The 27,249-nt window shown below is 45.0% G+C and overlaps 1 protein-coding gene across 1 annotated transcript in view; it reads right to left on the bottom strand.

Annotated features, from left to right (window-relative positions):
* The window catches only part of SPA17 (sperm autoantigenic protein 17), a 143,674-nt gene that overhangs the window by 80,154 nt on the left and 36,271 nt on the right, over positions 1 to 27,249 (bottom strand). Inside the window, exons 4-5 of the mRNA XM_073603221.1 lie at positions 22,321 to 22,863; positions 5,137 to 5,249 (exon numbers count right to left, since the gene is read on the bottom strand). Of these exons, the coding sequence (XP_073459322.1) occupies positions 5,137 to 5,249; positions 22,321 to 22,863 (656 nt within the window). The remainder of the gene's footprint in view (positions 1 to 5,136; positions 5,250 to 22,320; positions 22,864 to 27,249) is intronic.

The raw sequence follows: 27,249 nt of genomic DNA, 5'->3' as shown, positions 1-27,249 counted from the left end.
GGTCTCTAAAATTCCCACAAAATCCAAATCCTCCTCGTACAACAGTATCTCTAGTTAGCCAATCTCGTCCGCAAGGCTCCTGGCATTGGTGAACATGCCACGAAGTTTAGACCGGTCGCATACTATCCTCTTATTGGGTGCTCCGAGATTGCAACTTGGACTTGTTACTTTACTTACCTTGGGTTTATGTGCTTTAGTCAACCTACCACTAATACCCCCAATACCATCCAGCCTTTATAGAAGTGTGGCAAGAAGAAAGCCATTGTTAAAAGAAAGTCATAAGAAGTCCCATTTGCAGTTTGCAAGAAGCCATGTGGGGGTCACAGAAAACATGTGGAAGAAGGTGCTCTGGTCAGATGAGACCAAAATGTTACTTTTCGGCCTAAAAGCAAAATGCTATGTGTGGCAGAAAACATTGCACATCACCCTGAACACACTATCCCCACCGTGAAACATGGTGATGGCAGCATCATGTTGTGAGGATGCTTTTCTTCAGCAGGCACAGGGAAGCTGGTCAGAGTTGATGGGAAGATGGATGGAGGCAAATACAGAGCAATCATAGAAGAAAACCTGTTAGAGTCTGCAAAAGATTTGAGACTGGAGGTTTACCTTCCAGCAGGACAACGACCCTAAACAGTCAGAACTACAATGGAATGGTTTGGACCAAAGCATATTCATGTGTTAGAGTGGCCCAGTCAAAGTCCAGACCTAAATCTAATTGACAATCTGTGGCAAGACTTGAAAATTGCTGTTCACAGACATTCTCCATCCAATCTGACAGAGCTTGAGATATTTTGCAAAGAAGAATGGGCAAAAATGTCACTCTCTAGATGTACAAAGCTGGTAGAGACATCCCCAAAAAGACTTTAAAAAGCTGTAATTGCAGTGACAGGTGGTTCTACAAAGTATTGACTCAGGAGGGCTGAATACAAATGCACGCCACACTTTTCACATATCTATTGGTAAAACATTTTGAGAACCATTTATCATTTTCCTTTCACTTTCACAATTATGTGCCACTTTGTGTTGGTTTATCACATAAAATCCCAATAAAATACATTTATGTTTTTGATTGTAACATGACAAAATGTGGAAAATTTTAAGAGGTATGAATACTTTTTTAAGGTACTGTACATGATTCATTTTTTTTTTAATTCGTTCAACCAGTGGCTTAAACAAAAAAAAAATATCTGATTCCCTTATCTACACATTCTATGTGGATGGGGGAATCACTCCTGCTGAGCCATTGTATTCCGCCTGCAGGGAGCCTTCCCCGCCAGCAGAATACAACGATCAGTGCTGCCAGCTATAGCCGGAAGCACTGATCATTCAAGAAAGTCCCTACAGACTAGTTGTACACAAGTTGATTGATAGATTGACTTATGTACAACCAGCTAGCCCATACATGGATCGAAATTTGGCTGGTTCCCGCTAAATAGGCCGAATCTTGATCCATGTATGGCCAGCTTAAGGCAGAGATCTTGCTTTGTTAAATCTCTGCCCTAAGTTTGTGGATCTGCACATCCACTATGCCCTTTCCTGCAATGTATTCCTGGTCAGCACACCTGCTGAGCCCTTTATGATGGGTTCCCACCACCCTCCTGCATTGGCTTCCTGGGTCAGCATGCCCACTATGCTCTTTATGTGGATTCCCTGCATTAAGTTCCCAGCTCCAAACACCTGCTGTGCCCACTATGAGGGGTTTCCACCATCTCCGCACTGAGTTCCTGGGTCAGCACACCTGTTGTGCTCACTTTGAAGGGTTCCTGCCATCCCTGCACTGAGTTCCTGGTTCTGCAAACCTGCTGTGCCGTTTATGAGGGGTTCCCCCCATTCCTGTGCTAAGTTTCCAAGTCTGCACACCTGCTGTGCCCATTAGGAGGGACTCCCACCATACCTGGTGCATATTTTATATTACTGAAAATGTAACAGTGGTAGCTGAAACACACAATGGTTGGAGGGAACACCCCATAGGGAGGGAGGGGTAACACAGAAAGGTTGACAAAAACTCTCAAGTGTGCAGGAACAGAATTTTGGCAGAGAGATCTCACTGACTATTTAAGACCTATAAGAGGCCAGGGGCTGACTCAGTCCACCATATGCCACCTATAGCTAAAAAAATATCTTCTTTAAGGGGGCAATCTGCCCCTTAAAGAAATCGTCCAGTTAACATTTTTTTTTTATTGCACAGACATTTGTGATCAGGTGACTCTGATTTTGTTCAGCATTTACTCTTCATCAAACAAGATTTAATTCTGTATTTTTGAAGTTGGCTGTTCACCATATAAGACATCCTCTGCTTCCTTGAATCCATAAATGCTAGCACAAACCCTGAAACACTTACCATGGCTGAGATCACACACAGGATGGTCATGTGACCACATGCCCAGGCATGATAACTCTGCACAGAGTTCATGGGTCAGTAGTTAGTAATGCAGAGGTCAGTATTAAGTAACGCGGAATTCGATGATCAGTAGTAAATAACGCAGAATTAACATGTCAGTAGTAATGCAAAGTACTGGGGTCAATAGTAAGTACACATAGTTCAGTGGTAAGGAGTATGTAACACACAGTACAGGGGTTAGTAGTAAGTAACACAAAATCCAAAGGTCAGTAGCATGTAATACACAGTGCAGGGGTCAATAGTATGTAACACAGAGGTCAGTAGCAAGTAACACAGGGTGCAAGGATCAGTAGTAAGTAAAACAGAGGTCAGTAGTAAGGAACACAGGGTGCAAGGATCAGTAGTAAGTAACACAGAGTTCAGAGGTTAGTAGTACATAACACACAGTGCAGAGGCCAGGAGTAACAAACACACATCTACCCCAACAAGCAAAATGACCCCTCTTCCAGAACACATATCTCACCCCTAAGCTAAAATCTCCTACAATCTCCACCCACCTGCCTTTGTAAACTCCACTCACCAGATCTCAGATGCAGAGAGAGGAGCCCAGCAGAGTGAGGGAAGTCCCCCCCCAGGTATCCCCTTCACTCTACATATGACATGCCAGAGCGAAGGAGGAGCCTAGGACTTCCCCCAGCTTATGCCTATTATTGCTCTGATATGATGTTAGCAGAACTTTCGGCATTACATGGACTGACAGAACTTACATGGCCATGATGAATGAGTGGATTAGAATTGTCTGGTTGCTGCTGACCCCCACTCTAATGCCCCGTACACACGGTCGGATTTTCCGACGGAAAATGTGTGATAGGACCTTGTTGTCGGAAATTCCGATCGTGTGTAGACTCCATCACACATTTTTCATCGGATTTTCCGACACACAAAGTTTGAGAGCAGATATAAAATTTTCCGACAACAAAATCCGTTGTCGGAAATTCCGATCGTGTGTACACAAATCCGACGGACAAAGTGTCACGCATGCTCAGAAAAAAATTAAGAGATGATAGCTATTGGCCACTGCCCCGTTTATAGTCCCGACGTACGTGTTTTACGTCACTGCGTTTAGAACGATTGGATTTTCCGACAACTTTGTGTGACCGGGTGTATGCAAGACAAGTTTGGGCCAACATCCGTCGGAAAAAATCCTAGGATTTTGTTGTCGGAATGTCCGAACAAAGTCCGACCGTGTGTACGGGGCATAAGTGCTCCTCCAGGTAATGAGAAGCATGTCATTATATTCTCTGGGAACCATAAATAATTTAAAAACCAGTATTGGTATAACTATGAAGGAATAATACAGGTAATTTTTTTTTACAAGGTTAAAGAGGAACTACAGTCTGCTCACATAATTTGTAATAAAAACATCTTTGCCATTCCCACTTTACATATTATTTTATATTTACTGTGATTCTATACTTGCCAAATATGCTACTTAGATCTCCCACCACTGAGTCTTGCTGCAACCATTTTAACTGTGGGCAGCTGCTGCCTGTTCACTTCCTGGATTTACACAGACACACAAAGACACACACACACACACCAGGAAGTGGGCTGTATAAATTATTTACTGGCAGAAAAAAAAAATGTTTTACTATCCAAAGTTAAAAACAACAAGGGCAGAAGTTTTAATAGATGGAAATTTGAAAAAATGACTGAAGGTCCGCTTTAATGGTAGTACCCATAAAGATCAGACAGGTGTTTCGTCAGATTAGGCGACCCATCAGAATTGGTAATGGAAGTGACGTTCCGTCGCCGCCATCTTGCTACACCCCGCACTCCTCCATAGTAAGGATACACTGAGAAGGGGGAAAGCGGCCATCTTGTTACACCCACTGGAGTTTTGCATTTTACACTTATTTTTAACAATAAACTAAGGTCATATAGTGAAATACTGCACTTAGAACATCTGACTGGTTAGATGTTGAATTTCAAAAGCAGCGGCAAGCCTGCTGATCGCATAGGTTTGCTAATCTGACAGAAGTTCGCTGTTTTTAAAATTCAACATCTAAACAGTCAGACGGAGTTCTAAGTGCTGTATTTCACTATATAAACTCAGTATACTGTTAAAAATAAGTGTTAAATGCAAAACTCCGGTGGGTGTAACAAGATGTCCGCTTTCCCCTTCTAAGTGTATCCTTACTATGGAGAAGTGTTGGGTGTAGCAAGATGGCTACAACAAAACCTCACTTTCGTTACCAATTCTGACGGGTCTCCAAATCTGATGAAACACAGGCTTTAATCTTTGCCATCTACTGGCCGTTACTCAGTACTGCGGCTCAGGTCACCGTTGTGAACACCCTACCTCATTAGTAGACTTTAAAGTGAGGGAAAAGCTTCAGTCCTGTACAGACTTTTGTCTATTTGACTGCTCATTAAACTATTGTTCTTATGAATGCCTGTTGTTTTGCATGATTTTAGGTTTGTAGGCAGAAACCAGAGCACACAAAGGAAAAACATACAAACTTCCCGTAGCTGGAGACAACAGAACCCAGAGTTCCAGGGCTTCCAGGGGACAATGCTAACCACTCAGCCGCCATCTTCCCTTCCACTCATACCAGTGACACATCCAGACAACTGCCTGCATTGCTTTACTGTCACACAGGAAAAGGGAAAGCCAAAGGAAAAAAAAGCCGTTTATTGGAATACTGCTGGCAGTAAGAATCTCAGAACGATTGTTCTCATTCCGCTCTTCACAGTCGATTGTCATTCCCACGTCAGGATAATGCACTCACTTGTCTCCTGTCTCTACTTCTTGGAGTTTCCTCACTTCCTGTCGGACTAGATGTCCCCGGATGGCGGCTTGGATCACAGTGGCAGCCTGGTCCCGGCCCGGCCCCTCGTCCTCCTAATGGGCAATCACATAACATATATTGAACATTTATACACTTGTAGAGGAGAAAATCTTATGTTTGTCTCAGTTCAGGTTTAGTTAAAGCTTTAAAAGGCCTTTCTCCTGTACTGAAGTCAATTACTCTGATTTCTGAGAAGTTCACAGTATGCATTAGAAGCTGCAGTAGGTCAGATAAAGCCTTCCTCATTACATAGTTACATAGTAGGTGAGGTTGAATAAAGACACACAAGTCCATCAAGTCCAACCTATGTGTGTGATTATATGTCAGTATTACATTGTATATCCCTGTATGTTGGGGTCGTTCAGGTGCTTATCTAATAGTCTTTTGAAACTATCGATGCTCCACGCTGAGACCACCACCGGTGGAAGGGAATTCCACATCCTTGACGCTCTTACAGTAAAGAACCCTCTACGTAGTTTAAGGTTAAACCTCTTTTCTTCTAATTTTAATGAGTGGCCACATGTCTTGTTAAACTCCCTTCCGCGGAAAAGTTTTATCCCTATTGTGGGGTCACCACCAGTATGGTATTTGTATATTGAAATCATATCCTCTCTCAAGCGTCTCTTCTCCAGAGAGAATAAGATCAGTGCTCGCAACCTTTCTTCATAACTAACATCCTCCAGACCCTTTATTAGCTTAGTTGCCCTTCTTTGTACTCGCTCCATTTCCAGTACATCCTTCCTGAAGACTGGTGCCCAGAACTGGACAGCATACTCCTGGTATTGATTGATTGAAAAACTTCCAGCATCATCTAGTTCTTTCCTCCCCAGGCTGACTGTCCACAGCCCTTTCAGTTCTTTTATTCATGAAGGGTCAGCAACATATGTGGGCATTACCTAGAAAATGTTGACAACTGTCTAGTTTATCTAATGGTGGCCATACACACTTCGATTTTTGTATCCGATCAATGTGCAGTTTGATCAAAACCACTAAATACTCAAACAATCAAATAGCCATATCCTCCCTAGACTCAATATCGATCAGATTCAATTAAACCAAGTTAATCGGCCGACGCAGAATATTATTTCACATCAATTGGAAGCATTGTGATACTTTGTTCATGAATACAATCGTATTTCAAACAATCTGATTAGAAGTTTACATGGAGGTAACAGAAATACAATTGATAATTTGCAATCAAACGTTGTGATCATATCTTAACTAGCAACTGAAATTCACTTCCCTGTGGCCTATCGATCGAATGGGTTGTTGACTATAGATCAATTTTTTCTATCGGGAAAGATCAATCAGAGAAATAATTGAGTAAATTACTGACCACCAACTAAAGGAGGCGCTTCCCATACTGACCACTACCTGTACTGCTTACACGAAAATCATACGATCTAGTATCGTACAAGAAAAATGTTCGTGTTTGTCCATTTGGATAATTTCTGATGAATTGTCCTGATCGTCTTCCATAAGCTGTGTACTAACAATCAGATTATCATACGATCGCTTCAAAAGCAGTATTTGTCATCTGATTTTCTCATCATGTGTACTAGGCTTAAGGAGGCTCTTCTCCACTGGTCACCAAAGCAAGGGAGCGTTTCACTGACCACCTTTCCTCCCTGTGTAACGTGCTATATACAGTATATACATATTTATATAAAAATTGTAAAAATATAAGGGGAATTCTTCTCATAGACAACTCATATTACAGCAACTACAATTTTCTCCATCTGCTATCCTTTTTTTTCCCCATATAGAGCAGGGGTGGGGTGTTAAAAATGATCTGGGTGTTAAAAATGCTAAACTACAAAACTACACAACAATCTTTATTTTTATATATATATATATATATATATATATATATATATATATATATACGCCTGCCTTTACACGCACGTGAACTTTGAAGGCATCCCAGTCTTAGTCCGTAGGGCTCAATATTGAGTTGGCCCACCCTTTGCAGCTATAACAGCTTCAACTCTTCTGGGAAGGCTGTCCACAAGGTTTAGGAGTGTGTCTATGGGAATGTTTGACAATTCTTCCAGAAGCGCATTTGTAAGGTCAGGCATTGATATGGACAAGAAGGCCTGGCTCGCAGTCTCCGCTCTATATCATCCCAAAGGTGTTCTATTGGGTTGAGGTTAGTCAAGTTCCTCCACCCCAAACTCACTCATCCATGTTTATGGACCTTGCTTTGTGCACTGGTGTGCAGTCATGTTGGAACAGGAAGGGGCCATCCCCAAACTGTTCCCACATAGTTGGGAGCATGAAATTGTCCAAAATGTCTTGGTATGCTGATGCCTTAAGAGTTCCCTTCACTGGAACTAAGGGGCCAAGCCCAACCCCGAGGACCCAGGGCCACTAGGGGGCCCCATCAGGGTTGCCAGCCTCAGTAAAACCAGGGACAGTATGTATAAATCTGTGTTTTTTTTACATCTGTCTGTGTATACTGTGTGTACATGTATGTGTATACTGTGTGATTGTATAATGTGTGTATGTATACTATGTGGCCCCATAATCTCTGATTGCCTGGGGGCCCCATAATCTCCTATTGCCCGGGGGCCCCACGAGTTATCAGTCCGCCCCTGAACGGGAGCTTCTAAACTTGCTTCACAAGGACAAACTCAACACCGATTTCAAACAAGAAATCTCCAACGCACGTTTCTACTCCAGATGGTGGGCTTTCATGCAAACGACCCTGTCACAAGAGGAACTACAGACTTTTAAAAATTTCTCCTTCTCCTACTATGAGACTCTCACTACCACTCCTAAGGAAGAGGACACTTCCGACTTTAACCCCACACCTGTGTGACCAGATGCTCTAAATGTCATCCATCATAACCACCCTCTTCCACCTCCGTCTACTTCAACCATCAACACTTCGCATGAAGACACACAGCCCATGTCTGTACCCTAGCCCTAGAGGCTTCCCTTTTTTTCATCTTTCTCTCTTCTTTGTACAACATATTGGTGTTTTCTCCCCCCTCATCCCCCACCCACTTTTTTTGTTACAACCAGTAGCTCCCTAGGGACCCTCCATGTTGTTCCATCCAGATATCTCGACATGGTAGTTATATCTGAGTTTCCTGTTATATCTTACCCTTGTTATATGTCTTCACCCATGTATGTAAGTGCCTAGACTACTGGCTTATACAAACTGTGTTGAGAAAATTGTATGCCCACCATTGTGATACCTTGTATTGCATTTTCTTTTAATAAAATCTATTGAAAAAAAAACAAAACACACACCTGCTCCTCATTCACACTGGAGACCTTGTAACACTAACAAGTTACATGACACCCGGGAGGGAAAATGCCTAATTGGGCCCAATTTGGACATTTTAACTTAGGGGTGTAGTCACTATTGTTGCCAGTGGTTTAGACATTAATGGCTGTGTGTTGAGTTATTTTGAAGGGACAGAAACATTTACACTGTTATACAAGCTGTACACTTACTACTTTACATTGTAGCAAAGTGTCATTTCTTCAGTGTTGTCACATGAAAAGATATAATAAAAAATTTACAAAAATGTGAAGGGTGTACTCACTTTTGTGAGATACTGTGTGTATATATATATATATATATATATATATATATATATATATACACACACACACACACACATACACACACACACACACACACACACTGTATATCCATATCTAAAGCTTACTGATTACACTAATGAACCGGGAGTTGTAATTCATAAAATTGACTTGAAGTTATAAATAGGTTTACACATGCATCAAAAATTCACCGCAAATGCTTTGAGAACACATTTCTCATTTACATGCTTTTATTAAGCAGTATTGTGGGTTTTGTTTGCCTAACAAGATGCAGTTTTTAATGCAAATCACAATCCTCAGGATGGGACCTTTAGCTGAAAATGCAGCAAAACTATTTGGAGGGACTTGGTGCATTCTCAAGGGAAGCAATGTTATATGGTTTCTGGGTTGCCATCCATTTAATACCGTACTTCCGCTTTTTTGATTTTGGCAGGGCGCAGCCTGCCACTTCCATGTATACTGTCATGAAAGTTAATTTTAGTTGTGCTAGCTTATTTTAGGGTTGGAATAAAGCATGTAAAATCTATCATATTTTCCCGTCAGTGGAAACAAGACCTCTGATGAAGCTTCAGTAACGTTCCTTGGATAGGATACCCATGGCACCAAGACAGACTCCATCTGTCATTTCTGCACAGGAACTAAAAATTGTATGCCATCACCTGATTGGTTGTCTAGGGTAAAACAGACACTTTGCTTTTTCGCCGGTTTATATGCTGATGCTTGATGTACATGATGTGGAGTCTTTTTTAGCAAGAGTCCCTAAAAGGCTTACAGATCCTGTTATCTATTTTATTTCTACACCAAGTAGGGCACAGCGAAAGGGACATGGTCTATATTTACCCATCCTAATTATTTTAATTGTCCTTGCAGCTTCATTGGTGACCTTCCAGGGCACGTACTGTACACTGACACGGTAACCGCAAAATCTAAATTTTTTTAGCAATCAAATATTGTTTGAGTTGGCACTCACTCTACTAATACACCTCCTCACTATATAACAGCGGAGGAAATTGTGAAATCCTGCGAGAATGCACTCCATCCCATTCAGTGCAGGAAGAGTGGGAAGCTGGGACCAAGGTAAGGATTTTTTTTTGGAGGGGGGATAGTTTGTCTATAGATAGCTTTTTACACCCACTGGGCTCTTGCCAGCCCAATAGGAGGATTTTAATGCCAGAGGTGTTTCCTGACAAGGTGATCACTGTGATTGGCTGTCAAAGTGATTATGTGAGTGGGAGCTCATCCTACTGGCTCCTGATCATTTCTTTGTGATTGTCAGGGACAGTGCTGTCACAATGCTGGGGGTTTGCATACATAGGGTAGCACAAAATAAGGACCACCTCCATGCTGCCACATAAATGCCTACAGGTATTTATTTACCATTTGTGTAGGGGAGCAGGGGGCTGACAAAAATGTCAATCTTAATTTTGCCACAGAAGGCCCACTTTAATAGAAAGTGTATAACTGTTTTAAGAATTTTGTCTCCCTCTGTAGTTTGTAATAATAATGTATATTTGCTCAATACATATGCAGGCTCTGCTTCCTACATATAAGAGAGGAATTATCTGTAGTGTTAGATGCACAGAAAATCAGTACAGAGAGAGTCTACAATTCATTATATGGAACACAACACAAAATATGGAACAGCAATGTTTTAGCATCTAGCCATCGAGGAGTGCTGGGTCCAGTAGTCCAAGGAAAAAAAATGCAAAAAGCCACAGGTCATGTAAGTGAGACTTGTCAAAAAAATAAATGTAATATCCAGAACCTGTGTGTATGAAATCACGTTTTGGTTATTTTAGCTGAAATCATGCATATTTTATCGTGAGCTGTTCAGCACTTATCATTAAACTGCAATGAGATTAGAGAAGGCTGACTGGTTAGAAGATTCATAAAATCCATTAAGATAAGTGAGAGAGTTCACACTCACAGAGGCTTGCCATGGAGAAAAGCACGGCTACATGAGGTTTAAGACTTAATTCCACAGTTAGGGATCCCAGGGGCTAATTTAAGAGATTAGGAAGGCCCCCGGGGCAAATATCACATCACTGGCTGCCATAAGTTCTTACTGAATACAAGTTGGACTGTTGGCTTAAAGTGAATCTGTCACTTTTCCTATTCAGGACAAAGTGACAGGTTCTCTGGATATCCCACCCTCCCCCTTCCGCTGATAATTAGGCCTCATTAACACTAGCACTTCTTCTAGTTGGATCTTTAATGCACAGAATTCTATTTTTTATAAATGCAGCTAAACTGAACACACCTAAATGCAGGTAAATGTTCAGTGTGAATGGCACCATTAAAAATGTCCTGAGACTCCTGTGCTCTCCTGTGCCTCCAGCGACACTGATGACTCCCCTGTGACTCCTGTGTCCCCAATGACCCCTATGTCTCCAATCACCCCTATGTCTCCAATGACCCCTGTGTCTCCTGTGTCTCCAACGACATCTGTGACCCCTGTGTGACCCATACTTCTCCAGTGACTCCTGTGTCTCCAGTGACCCATGCTTCTCCAGTGACTCCTGTGTCTCCAGTGACCCATGCTTCTCCAGTGACTCCTAAAACCCCTGTGTGCTCTGGTGACTCCAGCAACCTCTGGGCTCTCCTGTGAATCCTGCAACACTGTTGATTCTTGTGTCTTCAGTGACCCCTGTATCTTCAGCATCTCCTGGAGCTAATTTCACTGTGTTTCACCCAGTGACCCTAGAGCATCCTTTGTCCCGCAGAGACCCCAAAGCATCCTATTCCACATGAGCATCCCGAGTTATTGGAGCATCCTGTGTCACTCTGTCACTCTGGAATGCCCATGACACCTGTGTCTCCATGAAGTCTCTGGTACACTCCTGTATCTACTGGACTATCTCTCTCTCTAGATACAGAGCTATGACAACTCCCTTATTTTAGCTACATAAAAAGGAAAGGTTGGGGCCATGCCTTCAAATGTATTTTCCAATAAGTTAGAGAACTGGGTGGATAACGAACATTTGTGAAGGCAAGAAGCACTATGAAGGACTGGTCCAAAACAGAACTGCATATAGGGAGACTAAAGGTGGCCATAGATAGATCGAAATTTGGCTGGTCCCTGCTGAACCGGCCAAATTTCGATCTATCTATGGCTGCTCCTGCTAGACAGAGTAATCACTCTAATGATCAGTTTCTTTCTCGACCGGGAATTTTGGCTGCAGCACTGATCAGTGTAACAGCGGACAAGTTTCGCTGTCAGAAGACAGTAGCGCAGCGGGAAGGATTCCTTCCTCCACCTTGAAACCACCTCAATCCATCTATGACCAGCTTTAAAGAGATCCTGTCACAATATTTGGCAAAAGATAGGAGGTGAAAGCCACTTCAAAGTAAACACTAACCTAGAATGCTTCCTAAGAAGTGGCTCTGAGATATTATGATTCTTATACAAGCAGCAGTAGCATAGTGAGAGGGGAGTAGCAGCTGCGGGTAGCCCGGAAGTCAATTTCAAGAAAGTGCTTATTCCCTGCGAGATAGTGCAGGTTACTGTTGTTACAGCATATAAAGACATTTTATACAATTGGGGGCTTCCAACCCTGTGGTAACAGTTTGGGAAAGGCCTTTTATTGTTCCAGCATGACTGTGTCCCTCTGTACAAAGCCAGCTCCATAAAGACATGGCTTGACCAGTTAGCCGTGCAGGAATTTGAGTGTCTTGTACAGTGTTGTGACCTCAATCCTGAACACCTTTGGGATGAATTGGAACACTGAATGTGAGCCTAGTCTTTTCTCCCAACATCAGTACCTAATTTCACAATTGGGCACATCTTCACTGGTCTCACAATTCGATTCGATCATGATTATTCTGTCCGCGATTTGATTCCGTGATGCATCACGAATACTGCGCATGGTTAAAAACTTTTTATCCAAAAATTCAAGCAGTCAGAAAAACTAAATTTTTCTCCAGTGACAGAGGGATGGTGGGGTCAGAGGCAGAGAGATGGTGGAATCAGAGGCAGAGGGATGGTGGGATCAGAGGGATGGTGGGATCAGTGGCAGAGGGATAGTGGGATCAGAGGCAGAGGGATGGTGGGATCAGAGGCAGAGGGATGGTGGGATCAGAGGCAGAGGGATGGTGGGATCAGAGGCAGAAGGATGGTGGGATCAGAGGCAGAGAGATGGTGGGATCAGAGGGATGGTGGGATCGGTGGCAGAGGGATGGTGGGATCGGTGGCAGAGGGATGGTGGGATCAGAGGGATGATGGGATCAGAGGCAGAGGGATGGTAAAATCAGTGGCAGAGGGTTGGTAGGATCAGAGGCAGAGGGATGGTGGGATCAGTGGCAGAGGGATGGTGGGATCAGTGGCAGAGGGATGGTGGGATCAGTGGCAGAGGGATGGTGGGATCAGTGGCAGAGGGATGGTGGGACCAGTGGCAGAGGGATGGTGGGACCAGTGGCAGAGGGATCAGGCAGAGGGGTGGTGGGATCAGGCAGACAGATGGTGGGATCAGAGGCAGAGGGGTGGTGAGATCAGACAGATGGTGGGATCAGAGGCAGGGGGATCAGGCAGTGGGGTAGTGGGATCAGGCAGACGGATGGTGGGATCAGAGGCAGAGGAATAGATAGGATCAGGCAGAGGGGTGGTGGGTTTAGAAGCAAAGGGATGGTGGGATCAGGCAGAGGGATGGTGGGATCAGAGGAGGAGGGATGGTGGGATCAGTGGCAGAGGGATGGTGGGATCAGTGGCAGAGGGATGGTGGGATCAGTGGCAGAGGGATCAGGCAGAGGGGTGGTGGGATCAGGCAGACAGATGGTGGGATCAGAGGCAGAGGGGTGGTGAGATCAGACAGATGGTGGGATCAGAGGCAGAGGGATCAGGCAGTGGGGTGGTGGGATCAGGCAGACAGATGGTGGGATTAGAGAAAGAGGGATCAGGCAGACGAATGGTGGGATCAGAGGCAGAGGGATCAGGCAGACAGATGGTGGGATCAGGGAGACGGATAGTGGGATCAGAGGCAGAGGGGTGGTGGGATCTGGCAAGGGGGTGGTGGGATCAGGCAGAGGGGTGATGGTAGGGGAAGGGTGGGATCAGTGACACTGGCACTCAGGGTACAGACATTCACATAGAAGAAAAACACACTGCTCCTGGGAGGACGGGAGTGATGAAATCTGCAGCTGACAAACAGATCTGTGAAGTTCACTGTACTGGCTCTGTGCTAAGAGTTCAGTTCTTCCCTGTTTGCACATTCCAGCACACTAGGAGTGGAATGTGTGAATGGGGAAGACGGAGCTGAACTCTCAGCTTGGGGCCAGTATGAGTTGTAAGCAGAGGACACTCATATGTACTCTTACATGTGTTAAACTGTGTCTTATTGAATCTCCTCTTATAGTACATTAAGTGCCCCACTGTACATGCCTTTTAAAAAATATGTAGCTACATACTGCATTTTAGACTGTTCCTCGGCTCACATGTGACTCAGACTGCCCAGCTCGCCGCTTGCTGCTCTCCTCTCTCCTGACATCAGCGGGGGATCCTCAGCCCCATCCGCTGTAGCTGTCAGATCAGGAGAAGAGCGGCGGGCCAGGTAGTCACATGAGTGCCGAGGAATAGTCTGAAATGCAGTATGTAGCTACATTTTTTTTAAAAGCATGTACAGTGGGGCACTTAATGTACTACAATAGGGGATTCAATAAGACACAATTTAAAACTTGTAAGTAGAGTACAATGGGAGTGCTGTACCAGGAGGGACAGGGCAAGTCGGGATGATGTCACCCCCCCGATCGATTATGCTGGTCGTAGCATCGATGTCGCATCGTGGACACCCGAATCGTGATGAATCGATGCTACGATTATGTTCAACACCCCTACTAAGTAGAGGACCTTTCCGGAAGAGTGAAGGCTGTTATAGCTATAAAAACAATGGCATACTCCAAATGAAAGGAGAAGTATGGTCAAAGCTCAAAGCAGCTAAAGCACGCTGTCGGCTGATGTCACAGAGCTGGGCCAGGCTTTGCAGGGATCCCCGCAATATGGTCGATATCCGCCCATATGCCTGCACCTTGCTGAGATCCTGAGCCAGCAACTTCTGCCCCTTGAACAGTCCAGCACTCCAATGAGTACTGAAGGGGCAGAGCAGAGTGTGATCAGAGTGGACTTGAGAACTGAGCCATCAGTGGTCTTTGATTACTCAGTCTCGATGTAGAGGTGGCGGGGACAGATGCAGCATCGGATCCATGCTGCATCTACTTAGGGGAGTATAATTGTTTTTTGTTTTTTTTAATCTCTCACTTTTCTTTTAATGACCAAGGTTCTCTAATGGAATCTCTATTCTTAAAAGTCACTGGGCAGGATGTATACGAGAACTGAGATATATGACCAGGGCTGCCAATAAGACGGTACCACTGGTCCTCCTGTATGGGGCCCAGGCCAGCAGTAGAATCATATGTGGGCAGGGAGGGTGACTGGGGTATGGGGAAGGGGAGTAATTACAGGAACAGATCCCTTTGTGTGGCTCTCTCTGCAGTAACTGAAAACTGGCTTCTCCTCCTCTCCCTCCAGTCGACTTTCAGCTGATGCAGAGAAAGCCACACAAGGGGATCAGTTCCTGTAATTGTCCCCTCCCACACACACACACACACACACACACACTGCACTGATTACCCTCCCTGTGCACCATCCTATTCCCCCTGCTGCTGGCTTAGTTCTTCTACTCTCCCACCAGCTGCAGAATGTTTCAGGATGGAGAGTGGGGAAAGGGGACAATAAATATGTCATATTTATCGGCCCCTTCTTTTCCTGAATGAATACAATAAGTGATCAGTACAGATAACTCACTGTGTTCATTCATAATTGAAGCATACAAATCTGTTTACTGTGCTTCAGTTTGTGAATGAACAGAAGCCTCTGTACAGAGCGATCTCTGTTCATTCACTGCCCAGTGCGGCTGAGGCTGCAGAGAAGGGGATTGAGGAATTTACATCCTCAGCTCCTTTCTCTGTCTCAAAAGTGACAGAGAAATAAGTTTAAAAAATGTAGGAACTTATTCACGTGGGTTCTCTGGCCCATACAGTGTGAATGAGCTGTTTGTGTGTCTGGAGCTGCCTTTTACTCTATGGCACAGGTGTCAAACTGGTGGCCCATGATGTATTGCAAGGCTGACAGTTACAAGCATGACTTCCAAAAGCATGGCATCATGGGACTTGTAGTTCCACAACAGCTGGAGGGCCACTCTATGGGGACATAGGGCTGTATAAACACAGCTGCAGGTCCTAATTTGACAGTTGTGGATGAGTGGCCGCAAATGCACAATGTGTTTGGGGTCATACACCTACTACATCCACAGACCTGTCAAATTAGGACCTGCAAATGTGTTCATACAGCTGCTGCAGGGTAACATAGCCTGCCTACACATCTCCATCCACAAAAACAAATGAGATTCCCACTGTACAGGCCACAGCACCCATGTGAATGACCCCCTAAGACCTCATTTACACATATAGCTTTATTTATTAACTCAATACGGTTTTATCTTTTAGATTTAGCAGGAATTGTGTAAGTTATGTTTTGTGTGTGTCTGCTAATAATGATTTTAGTGTATTTTTTAGTGAAAATATTTTTTTTTGACACTGCGGCAGAAGTGGATGCTGTCAGGTGGGTGCTGTCAGGCAGGCTGTCTAGGGTTCCATGATTTCTAACAGCAGCCCTGTACATGACCCAACAATTTCAGCATCCTTCTGACCACCAGGGATGCATGAGGTGTCTTACGGCTCTCGTTTTTACTAAAGGTAGCCCCATCATGCATCAAACATGTGTGTCATTGTAAGTTAGAAGGTTCTTTACTGGCACATCAAAGACGACATTTTATTTATCTACAATGAAGCCCTGCCACCTTCTCATAAACTCGCTCCCTTTTTTCTTTTGTGTCAATGAAGGTGCAAGAGGCGTCTCTGCTGCCAACATGCATACTGAATGGCAGATGCAGAAACTGGTACGCCAACTGCTTTTCAGTCAATGGATACATCTGCCCTTATTGCCCTGTACCAGTGGCGGCTGGTGAAGTTTTAGGATGGGGGGGCGACAGGCCCCGTCCTTCCTTTTTGATCCCTCCCACTTCTCATAAGCCCCACCCCTTATAGAAGCCACCCACTCCGTCCCCTGTATTCCACTTGCTTCCACCCATAGTGTCAGTCAGGACTCGTATACAGATCAGCATCACAGGACAGAGTATAGAGCCCCAGAACCCAGAATCACAGGACAGAGTATACAGCTCAGCATCACAGATACGGTATGCAGATCAGCACCACTGTTAGTATATGAATCATCACCACAGATAATATATATACCACCAATAGTATATAGCACCCACCCGCATGGGTGGCTCGCGGCTGGCAGCTGACAGGAGGTTATCTGTGGTGATGATCTGTAATGCGGAACACTCACAGAAAACCCTCCACCCCCGCCCCGGCTCGTGGCTGACAGGAGGTCCAGTGGCTTACCAACACAATGGAATATTCTTCCGTAAATAGGCCCCGCTTGGGCGATCCATCCGTCACTTCCGGCTTCTCACTGGTACAGAGCAACCGAAAGTGACTAAGTGGGAAAGCACCGCCCATGTCCTATGGCGGTGACAATCAAAACATAGACAGTGAAGAATGACATGGGAGTTGAACGAATGGGAGTTTTGCGGTGCATAGCATTGCGCCACAATGCAGCACAAAACCCTGCAAATGAAGCATGATGCATTGACGTCACACTTCCCATAGTGCACTGTGTCCAGCGCCCGAACACAGTGCACTTAACCACTTGCCGACCGCCTCACGACGATATACGTCGGCAGAATGGCACGGGCAGGCAGAATCACGTACCTGTACGTGATCTGCCTCCCGCGTGCAGGGGGTCCGATCGGACCCCCCCCCAGTGCCCGAGGCGGTCAGCTTCTGTCTGGCAGCGATCAGACGTGAGGGGTAGGCCATCCATTCGTGGCCCCCCCCCCCCCCCGTGATCGCTCCCAGCCAATGAGAATCTTCCTCTGCCTCTGTATAGTAAACAGAGGCAGAGGAAGTGATGTCATCGCTCCTCGGCTCTGTATTTTCCATTCCAGCGCCGAGGAGAGAAGACATCCGAGTGAGTATAAAACACATACACTTACAGTAGAACACGCCAGGCATACATACCCCCCCATCACCCCCCGATGTCCCCCTGATCACCCCCCAAATCATCCCCCCCCCCCCACCGTCACACTGACACCAAGCAGTTTTTTTTTTTTTCTTTCTGATTACTGCATTGGTGTCAGTTTGTGACAGTTAGTGTGGTAGGGCAGTTAGTATTAGCCCCCTTTAGATCTAGGGTACCCCCCCCCTAATAAAGTTTTAACCCCTTGATCACCCCCCATCGCCAGTGTCACTAAGCGATCATTTTTCTGATCGCTGTATTAGTGTCACTGGTGACGCTAGTTAGGGAGGTAAATATTTAGGTTCGCCGTCAGCGTTTTATAGCGTCAGGGACCCCCATATACTACCTAATAAATGTTTTAACCCCTTGATTGCCCCCTAGTTAACCCTTTCACCAGTCATCACCGTATAACTGTTAAGGGTGACGCTGGTTAGTTCGTTTATTTTTTATAGTGTCAGGGCACCCGCCGTTTATTACCTAATAAAGGTTTAGCCCCCTGATCGCCCGGCGGTGATATGCATCGCCCCAGGCAGCGTCAGGTTAGTGCCAGTACCGCTAACACCCACGCACGCAGCATACGCCTCCCTTAGTGGTATAGTATCTGAAGGGATCAATATCTGATCCGATCAGATCTATACTAGCGTCCCCAGCAGTTTAGGGTTCCCAAAAACGCAGTATTAGCGGGATCAGCCCAGATACCTGCTAGCACCTGCGTTTTGCCCCTCCGCCCGGCCCAGCTCAGCCCACCCAAGTGCAGTATCGATCGATCACTGTCACTTACAAAACACTAAACGCATAACTGCAGCGTTCACAGAGTCAGGCCTGATCCCTGCGATCGCTAATAGTTTTTTTGGTAGCGTTTTGGTGAACTGGCAAGCACCAGCCCCAGGCAGCGTCAGATTAGCGCCAGTACCGCTAACACCCACGCACGCACCGTACACCTCCCTTAGTGGTATAGTATCTGAACGGATCAATATCTGATCCGATCAGATCTATACTAGCGTCCCCAGCAGTTTAGGGTTCCCAAAAACGCAGTGTTAGCGGGATCAGCCCAGATACCTGCTAGCACCTGCGTTTTGCCCCTCCGCCCAGCCCAGCCCACTCAAGTGCAGTATCGATCGATCACTGTCACTTACAAAACACTAAACGCATAACTACAGCATACGCAGAGTCAGGCCTGATCCCTGCAATTGCTAACAGTTTTTTTGGTAGCGTTTTGGTGAACTGGCAAGCACCAGCGGCCTAGTACACCCTGGTCGTAGTCAAACCAGCACTGCAATAACACTTGGTGACGTGGCGAGTCCCATAAGTGCAGTTCAAGCTGGTGAGGTGGCAAGCACAAGTAGTGTCCCGCTGCCACCAAGAAGAAGACAAACACAGGCCCGTCGTGCCCATAATACCCTTCCTGCTGCATTCGCCAATCCTAATAATTGGGAACCCACCACTTCTGCAACGCCCGTACTTCCCCCATTCACATCCCCAACCAAATGCAATCGGCTGCATGAGAGGCATTTTCTTTATGTCCTCCCGAGTACCCCTACCCAACGAACCCCCCCAAAAAAGATGTCGTGTCTGCAGCAAGCACGGATATAGGCGTGACACCCGCTATTATTGTCCCTCCTGTCCTGACAATCCTGGTCTTTGCATTGGTGAATGTTTTGAACGCTACCATACACTAGTTGAGTATTAGCGTAGGGTACAGCATTGCACAGACTAGGCACACTTTCACAGGGTCTCCCAAGATGCCATCGCATTTTGAGAGACCCGAACCTGGAACCGGTTACAGTTATAAAAGTTACAGGTGATGTATGCCGAAGCGTGGGGGCAGCAGGGGCGGAGGAGCGATTTGCTCCTACCTTTTGTGGGAGGATGCCCCCCTGCTTCGGCATATATAAATGGTGCATGCATGCCCATCATTAGAAGTGGGTGGATGAAGGGAGGTATTCTAATGGTGGGCATACCCACCGATCAATCTCTTTTTTTCGTTCAGCCCACAGGCTGCATGAAAAAAAAAAAGTTTACAATATATGCCCAACAAGGACCAGCAACGTACTGGTATGTTGCTGGACTTTGAGTGGTTATACCAGAATGATGCCTGCAGGTTTAGGTATCATCTTGGTATCATTCTTTTCAGCCAGCAGTCGGCTTTCATGTAAAAGCAGTCCTAGCGGCTAATTAGCCTCTAGACTGCTTTTACAAGCAGTGGGTGGGAATGCCTCCCCCCCACCGTCTTCCATGTTTTTCTCTGGCACTCCTGTCCCAACAGGGAACCTGAGAATGCAGCCAGTGATTCAGCCAGCTGACCATAGAGCTGATCAGAAACCAGAGTGGCTACAAACATCTCTATGGCCTAAGAAACCGGAAGCTACGAGCATTTCATGACTTAGATTTCGCCGGATGTAAACAGCGCCATTGGGAAATTGGGAGGGCATTTTATCACACCGATCTTGGTGTGGTCAGATGCTTTGAGGGCAGAGGAGAGATCTAGGGTCTAAGAGATCCCAATTTTTTCAAAAGAGAGTACCTGTCACTACCTATTGCTATCATAGGGAATATTTACATTCCCTGAGATAACAATAAAAATGATTAAAAAAAAAAAAATGAAAGGAACAGTTTAAAAATAAGATAAAAAAGCAAAAAAATAATAAAAAAAAAAAAAAAAAAGCACCCCTGTCTCCCCTGCTATCGCGCAAAGGCGAGCGCAAGCGTCGGTCTGGCGTCAAATGTAAACAGCAATTGCACCATGCACGTGAGGTATCACTGCGAAGGTCAGATCGAGGGCAGTAATTTTAGCAGTAGACCTCCTCTGTAAATCTAAAGTTGTAACCTGTAAAGGCTTTTAAAGGCTTTTAAAAATGTATTTAGTTTGTCACCACTGCACGTCTGTGCGCAATTTTAAAGCATGTCATGTTTGATATCCATGTACTCGGCCTAAGATCATCTTTTTTATTTCATCAAACATTTGAGCGTGTTTTAGTGCATTCAATTTTTAAAAAGTGTGTTTTTTCCCAAAAAAATGCGTTTGAAAAATCGCTGCGCAAATACTGTGTGAAAAAAAAAATATGAAACACCCACCATTCTGTAGGGCATTTGCTTTAAAAAAATATATAATGTTTGGGGGTTCAAAGTAATTTTCTTGCAAAAAAAATTATTTTTTCATGTAAACAAAAAGTGTCAGAAAGGGCTTTGTCGAGTCCATGGAATATTTTATATTGTGACACAAGTTGCGGGAAAAATACAAATTTTTTTTTTTTTTTGCACAAAGTTGTCACTAAATGATATATTGCTCAAACATGCCATGGGAATATGTGAAATGACACCCCAAAATACATTCTGTTGCTTTTCCTGAGTATGGGGATACCACATGTGTGAGACTTTTTGGGAGCCTAGCCACGTACGGGACCCCGAAAACCAAGCATCGCCTTCAGGCTTTCTAAGGGCGTAAATGTTTGATTTCACTCTTCACTGCCTATCACAGTTTCGGAGGCCATGGAATGCCCAGGTAGCACAACCCCCCCCAAATGATCCTATTTTGGAAAGTAGACACCCCAACCTATTTGCTGAGAGGTATAGTGAGTATCTTGCAGACCTCCATTTTTGTCACAAAGTTTTGAAAATTGAAAAAAGAAAAAAAAAAAATGTTTTTTTCTTGTCTTTCTTCATTTTCAAAAACAAATGAGAGCTGCAAAATACTCACCATGCAAACAGCTCAGCAAATAGCTTGGGGTGTCTACTTTCCAAAATGGGGTCATTTGTAGGGGTTTTGTACTGCCCTGCCATTTTAGCACCTCAAGAAATGACATAGGCAGTCATAAACTAAAAGCTGTGTAAATTCCAGAAAATGTACCATAGTTTGTAGGCGCTATAACTTTTGCGCAAACCAATAAATATACACTTATTGACATTTTTTTTACCAAAGACATGTGGCTGAATACATTTTGGCCTAAATGTATGACTAAAATTGAGTTTATTGGATTTTTTTTATAACAAAAAGAAGAAAATATCATTTTTTTTCAGAATTTTCGGTCTTTTTTCATTTATAGCGCAAAAAATAAAAATGGCAGAGGTGATCAAATACCATCAAAAGAAAGCTCTATTTGTGGGAAGAAAAGGACACAAATTTCGTTTGGGTACAGCATTGCATGACCGCGCAATTAGCAGTTAAAGCGACGCAGTGCCAAATTGTAAAAAGTGCTCTGGTCAGGAAGGGGGTAAATCCTTCTGGGGCTGAAGTGTTTAAAGGACCTTTTTTTTAATTCTTTACATTTTTTTAAAGGGCATTTAATTTTTTTTGTCACTAGCTTTAGGTTGGCGGCGCCCGTGCACCCCCTATGGACGGGCCGCCACTGCCCTGTATCCTTGATTATAAGCAGCAACAGTAGCAGCTTTCTCCCTTTTCCAAGCTTATGTGAACTTACCTTGTATACATCTTCCTCAGATAGCTGGGTGGATGAAGAGACATCTTGTAGTTGCATCTTATGTTCCACCTCCTCTAATGGGACATCTTGTTGTTCTGTCTTCTGTTCCTCCTCCTCAGATGGGACCTCTTGTGCCTGAACTTGCTGTTCCTCCTCTGATGGGACATCCTGTTGCTCTATTTTGTGTTCATCCTCTGATGGGACATCTTTAGGCTGTGCCTCATATTCCTCTTCGGGTGGTACATCTGGAGCCTGAAATTTGTGTTCCTCCTCTGATGGGACATCAAGTTGATCTATCTTGGGTTCCTCCTCTGATAGGACATCTTGTTGATCTATCTTGGGTTCCTCCTCTGATGGGACATCTTGTTGTGCTATCCTGTGTTCCTCCTCTGATGGGACCTCTTGAGGCTGTGCCTTGTGTTCCTCCTCCAATGGGACATCAAGTGGCTGTGGAAATTCCATAGAGCTGTCCACTATCTTTGCACTCTCTCTAAAACTGTTCACACCTTCAGAACGGGGAGTAAATATATTCTCTTCTGCATGCTGGAATCAAGACAGAAACCATTACTTTAGCCTTTATATAGATTTAAAGCCCAAGTTCAGAAATAAATATTAATTTTATGGATAGAGCAGGGAAGGGTTGGACCCTCTATCAGGCTTTTATTGCGATGTCTCAACCGGGACAATTTTCTCTCAATTCTTGCCCTAGTGACCACACAGAAAGTAAGGAGGGAGCTCCTCAATGGGGACACATGACAGTGAAAAAAACCTGAAAGAGGTTGTAACCCTTCCTTATACTACCTAATACAGAAAATACTATTCTGCATTTTTCAGAAAGATATTTCAGCAAAATGCTCACCTTTTCTGTGTAGACAGACTTCAGCACAATATGAAACCATGTATATACTGTATGAGTTCTGGTGTCATGCAGCCAGAGACACTCCACATTCAGGTAAAAGTGAAGCTCCTCTACCTGCATCACTGCACAGTGGGCAAATCTCAGACAGAACATTTGTGTTAAGGAAGAATACATTGCTGAGGTGAAAAAAAGGCAAATGCAATTATTTTAAAATGATTTGCAGTGAACAAATTTATAGATTATACTGGATCCTGTCATGAAGGTCCTTGTTCAAGCTCTTCATGTTATAAAATGACAATGCTCTGTCACTATCTCCTAATTGTGGCCCCGCATTGTCATCCTGTCTTCTGGGCTTCTGATGGAGACAAGTGGACATTTCAAAGCACATTACATGTTCTACTGTTGTCACCATCAGGAAATCCACCCTGAGAAATACCATACAGCTAACACCCTTTGCAGCTATAACAGCTTCAACTCCTCTGGGAAGGCTGTCCACAAGGTTTAGGAGTGTCTTTGGGAATGTGGGAATTTGTGAGGTTAGGCACTGATGTGGACAAGAAGGCCTGGGTTGCAGTCTCTGCTCGAAGTCATCCCAAAGGTGTTCTATTTGGTTGAGGTCAGGACTCTGTGCAAGCCAGTCAAGTTCCTCCATCCCAAACTCGCTCATCCATGTCTTTATGGACCTTGCTTTGTGCACTGGTGCACAGTCATGTTGGAACAGGAAGGGGTCATCCCCAAACTGTTGGGAGAATTAAATTGTCCAAAATGTCTTGGTATGCAGACGCCTTAAGAATTCCCTTCACTGGAACTAAGGGGCCAAGCCCAATCCCTGAAAAAAAAACCCATGCCATAATCCCCCCTCCACCAAAATGATTTGGACCAGTGCACAAAGCAAGGTCCGTAAAGACATGGATGAGTGAGTTTGGGGTGGAGGAACTTGGCTGTCCTGCACAGAGTCCTGACCTCAACCCGATAGAACACCTTTGGGATGAATTAGAGGGGAGACTGCAAGCCAGGCCTTCTCATCCAACATCAGCAAAACATTCCCATAGACACATTCCTAAACCTTGTGGACAGCCTTCCCAGAAGAGTTGAAGCTGTTATAGCTGCAAAGCGTGGGCCAACTCAATACTGAACCTTACGGACTAAGACTGGGATGCCAGTTCATGTGCGTGTAAAGGCAGGTGTCCCAATACTTTTGGTAATATAGTGTATGTACAGTAAAATGGAACTCCACCTAAAAAATGGTTCAGTCTTCATTGAGTTGAAATAAGGTTTGGTACCTGGCATGTTCTTTGTTGGTAAATCATCGCAGGATGATCTCCCTGAAGCATTTGTGAACAGAAGGGGTCTGTGGTAAAGTTACATTTCTGTTTACCCTCTCTGGGGTGCAGTCCCCATATATTCCAATAAAGAATCTGGGCAGCAAAGTGGTGTAGTGATTAGCACTTCTAACTGGCAGTACTGGGGTTATCAGTTTGAATCCCAACCAGGAAACTACCTGCATGGAGTTTGCATGTTCTCCTTGTGCTTGTGTGAGTTTCCTCCAGGTACTACCATTTCTTCTCACACTCCAAAAATATGCTGGTTGGTAAATTGGCCCTAGTATAACTGTGAGTTAGGTACCTTACATTGTAAGCTCTTTGGGGGCAGGGACTAATACAAATGTACAATATTACAGTGAGGGATAATTTGATCCCTTGTTGATTTTGTACATTTGTCCACTGACAAAGAAATGATCAGTCTATAATTTTAATGGTAGGTTTATTTTAACAGTGACAAACAAAAATATCCAGAAAAACGCATTTCAAAAAAGTTATAAATTGATTTGCATTTTAAATGAGTGGCCACCAGGTTTGCACACATCTCAGGAGGGATTTTGTCCCACTCCTCTTTGCAGATTCTCTCCAAAACATTAAGATTTCGAAGCTGATGTTTGGTAACTCAAACCTTCAGCTCCCTCCACATTTTCTATGGGACTAAGGTCTGGAGGCTGGCTAGGCCACTCCAGGACCTTAATGTGCTTCTTCTTGAGCCACAACTTTGTTGCTTTGGCCATGTGTTTTGTGTCATTGTCATGCTGGAATACCCATCCATGACCCACTTTCAATGCCCTGGCTAAGAAAAGGAGGTTCTCACCCAAGATTTGATGGTACATGGCCCTGTCCATCGTCCCTTTGATGCGGTAAAGTTGTCCTTTCCCCTTAGCAGAAAAACAACCCCAAATCATAATGTTTCCACCTCCATGTTTGATGGTGGGGATGGTTTTTTTGGGGTCATAGGCAGCATTCCTCCTCCTCCTCCAAACACAGCGAGTTGAGTTGATACCAAAGAGCTCAATTTTGGTCTCCTCTGACCACAACACTTTCACCCAGTTCTCCTATGAATCATTCAGATGTTCATTAGCAATCTTCAGACGGGCCTGTACATGTGCTTTCTTGAGCCGGGGGACCTTGCTGGCACTGCAGGATTTCAGTCTTTCACGTCGTAGTGTGTTACTGATTGTTGTCTTGGTGACTATGGTCCCAGCTGCCTTGAGATCATTGACAAGATTCTCCCATGTACTTCTGAGTTGATTCCTCACCGTTCTCATGATCATTAAAACTCCACGAGGTGAGATCTTGTCAACTGAGGGAGATTTACAGTTATTTTGTGTTTCTTCCATTTGCGAATAAATCGCACCAACTGTTGTCACCCTTTCGACAAGCTACTTGGAGATGGTCTTGTAGCCCGTTCCAGCCTTGTGTAGGTCTACAGCCTTGTCCCTGACATCCTTGGACAGCTCTTTGGTCTTGGCCATGGTGGAGAGATTGGAATCTGATTAATTGCTTCTGTAGACAGGTGTCTTTTATACAGGTAACAAGCTGAGATTTGGAGCACTCCCTTTAAGAAAGTGCTCTTAACCACTTGACGACCGCCTCACGCCGATGTACGTCGGCAAAGTGGCACGGACAGGCAAAATCACGTACATGTACGTGATTTGCCTTCCGCGGGTGGGGGGTCCGATCGGACCCCCCCCCGGTGCCCGAGGCGGTCGTCTTTTGTCCAGCGGCGATCCGTGATGAGGGGGAGACCATCCGTTCGTGGCCCCCCCCTCGCGATCGCCGCCGGCCAATGAGAACACTCCTTTGCTGCTGTATGCTAAACAGCAGCAAAGGAAGTGATGTCATCTCCCCTCGGGTCGGTATTTTCCGTTCCGGCCCGAGGAGAGAAGACATCTATGTGAGTGCACAACACACACACACACAGTAGAACATGCCAGGCACACAAAACACCCCGATCCCCCCCCCGATCGCCCCCCGATCCCCCCCCAATCACCCCCCCCCCCCTGTCACAAACTGACACCAGCAGTTTTTGTTTTTTTTTTTTCTGATTACTGCATAGTGTCAGTTTGTGACAGTTACAGTGTTGGGACAGTTAGTATTACCCCCCTTTAGGTCTAGGGTACCCCCCTAACCCCCCCTAATAAAGTTTTAACCCCTTGATCACCCCCTGTCACCAGTGTCACTAAGGGTCGGTTCACACATGGGCAACACGACTTTAGCGCGACTTTGCACGGCGGCTTCGACGCGACCTCGACGCGACTTCGACGCAACTCCGACGCGACTTCGGCAAATTACGAGGCGACTTGAAGTCGCCTCCATGACAGGCGACTTCGCCTGTGGCCAATCAGCTCTCTGGGAGGGAGGGGGGGAGGGAGGGGTTTTCCCTGCAAAGTCGCTTGACTTTACAGAGAGATCCGACTTGGAGGCGACTTCCATTGATTTCTATGGTACAGGTCGCCTACCAAGTCGGATCAAAGTAATACAGGGAGTACGCTCTGAAGTCGGAGCGACTTCAGTAGTGTCTATTAAGACACTAGCGTTAACTCCCATCAAAACTATTTCTGGGGCGACTTGGGGCGACTTGAGGGCGTACAAGTCGGATCCCAAGTCGCCCCAGTGTGAACCGAGCCTTAGCGATCATTTTTCTGATCGCTGTATTAGTGTCGCTGGTGACGCTAGTTAGTGAGGTAAATATTTAGGTTCGCCGTCAGCGTTTTATAGCGTCAGGGACCCCCATATACTACC

Source organism: Aquarana catesbeiana, linkage group LG10 (genome assembly GCF_042186555.1).
Source record: "Aquarana catesbeiana isolate 2022-GZ linkage group LG10, ASM4218655v1, whole genome shotgun sequence".
In the NCBI taxonomy this organism is placed as follows: Eukaryota; Metazoa; Chordata; class Amphibia; order Anura; family Ranidae; genus Aquarana; species Aquarana catesbeiana.
The sequence above is the reverse complement of the archived record's forward strand: the minus strand, read 5'-3'. Positions and strand labels throughout refer to the sequence as shown.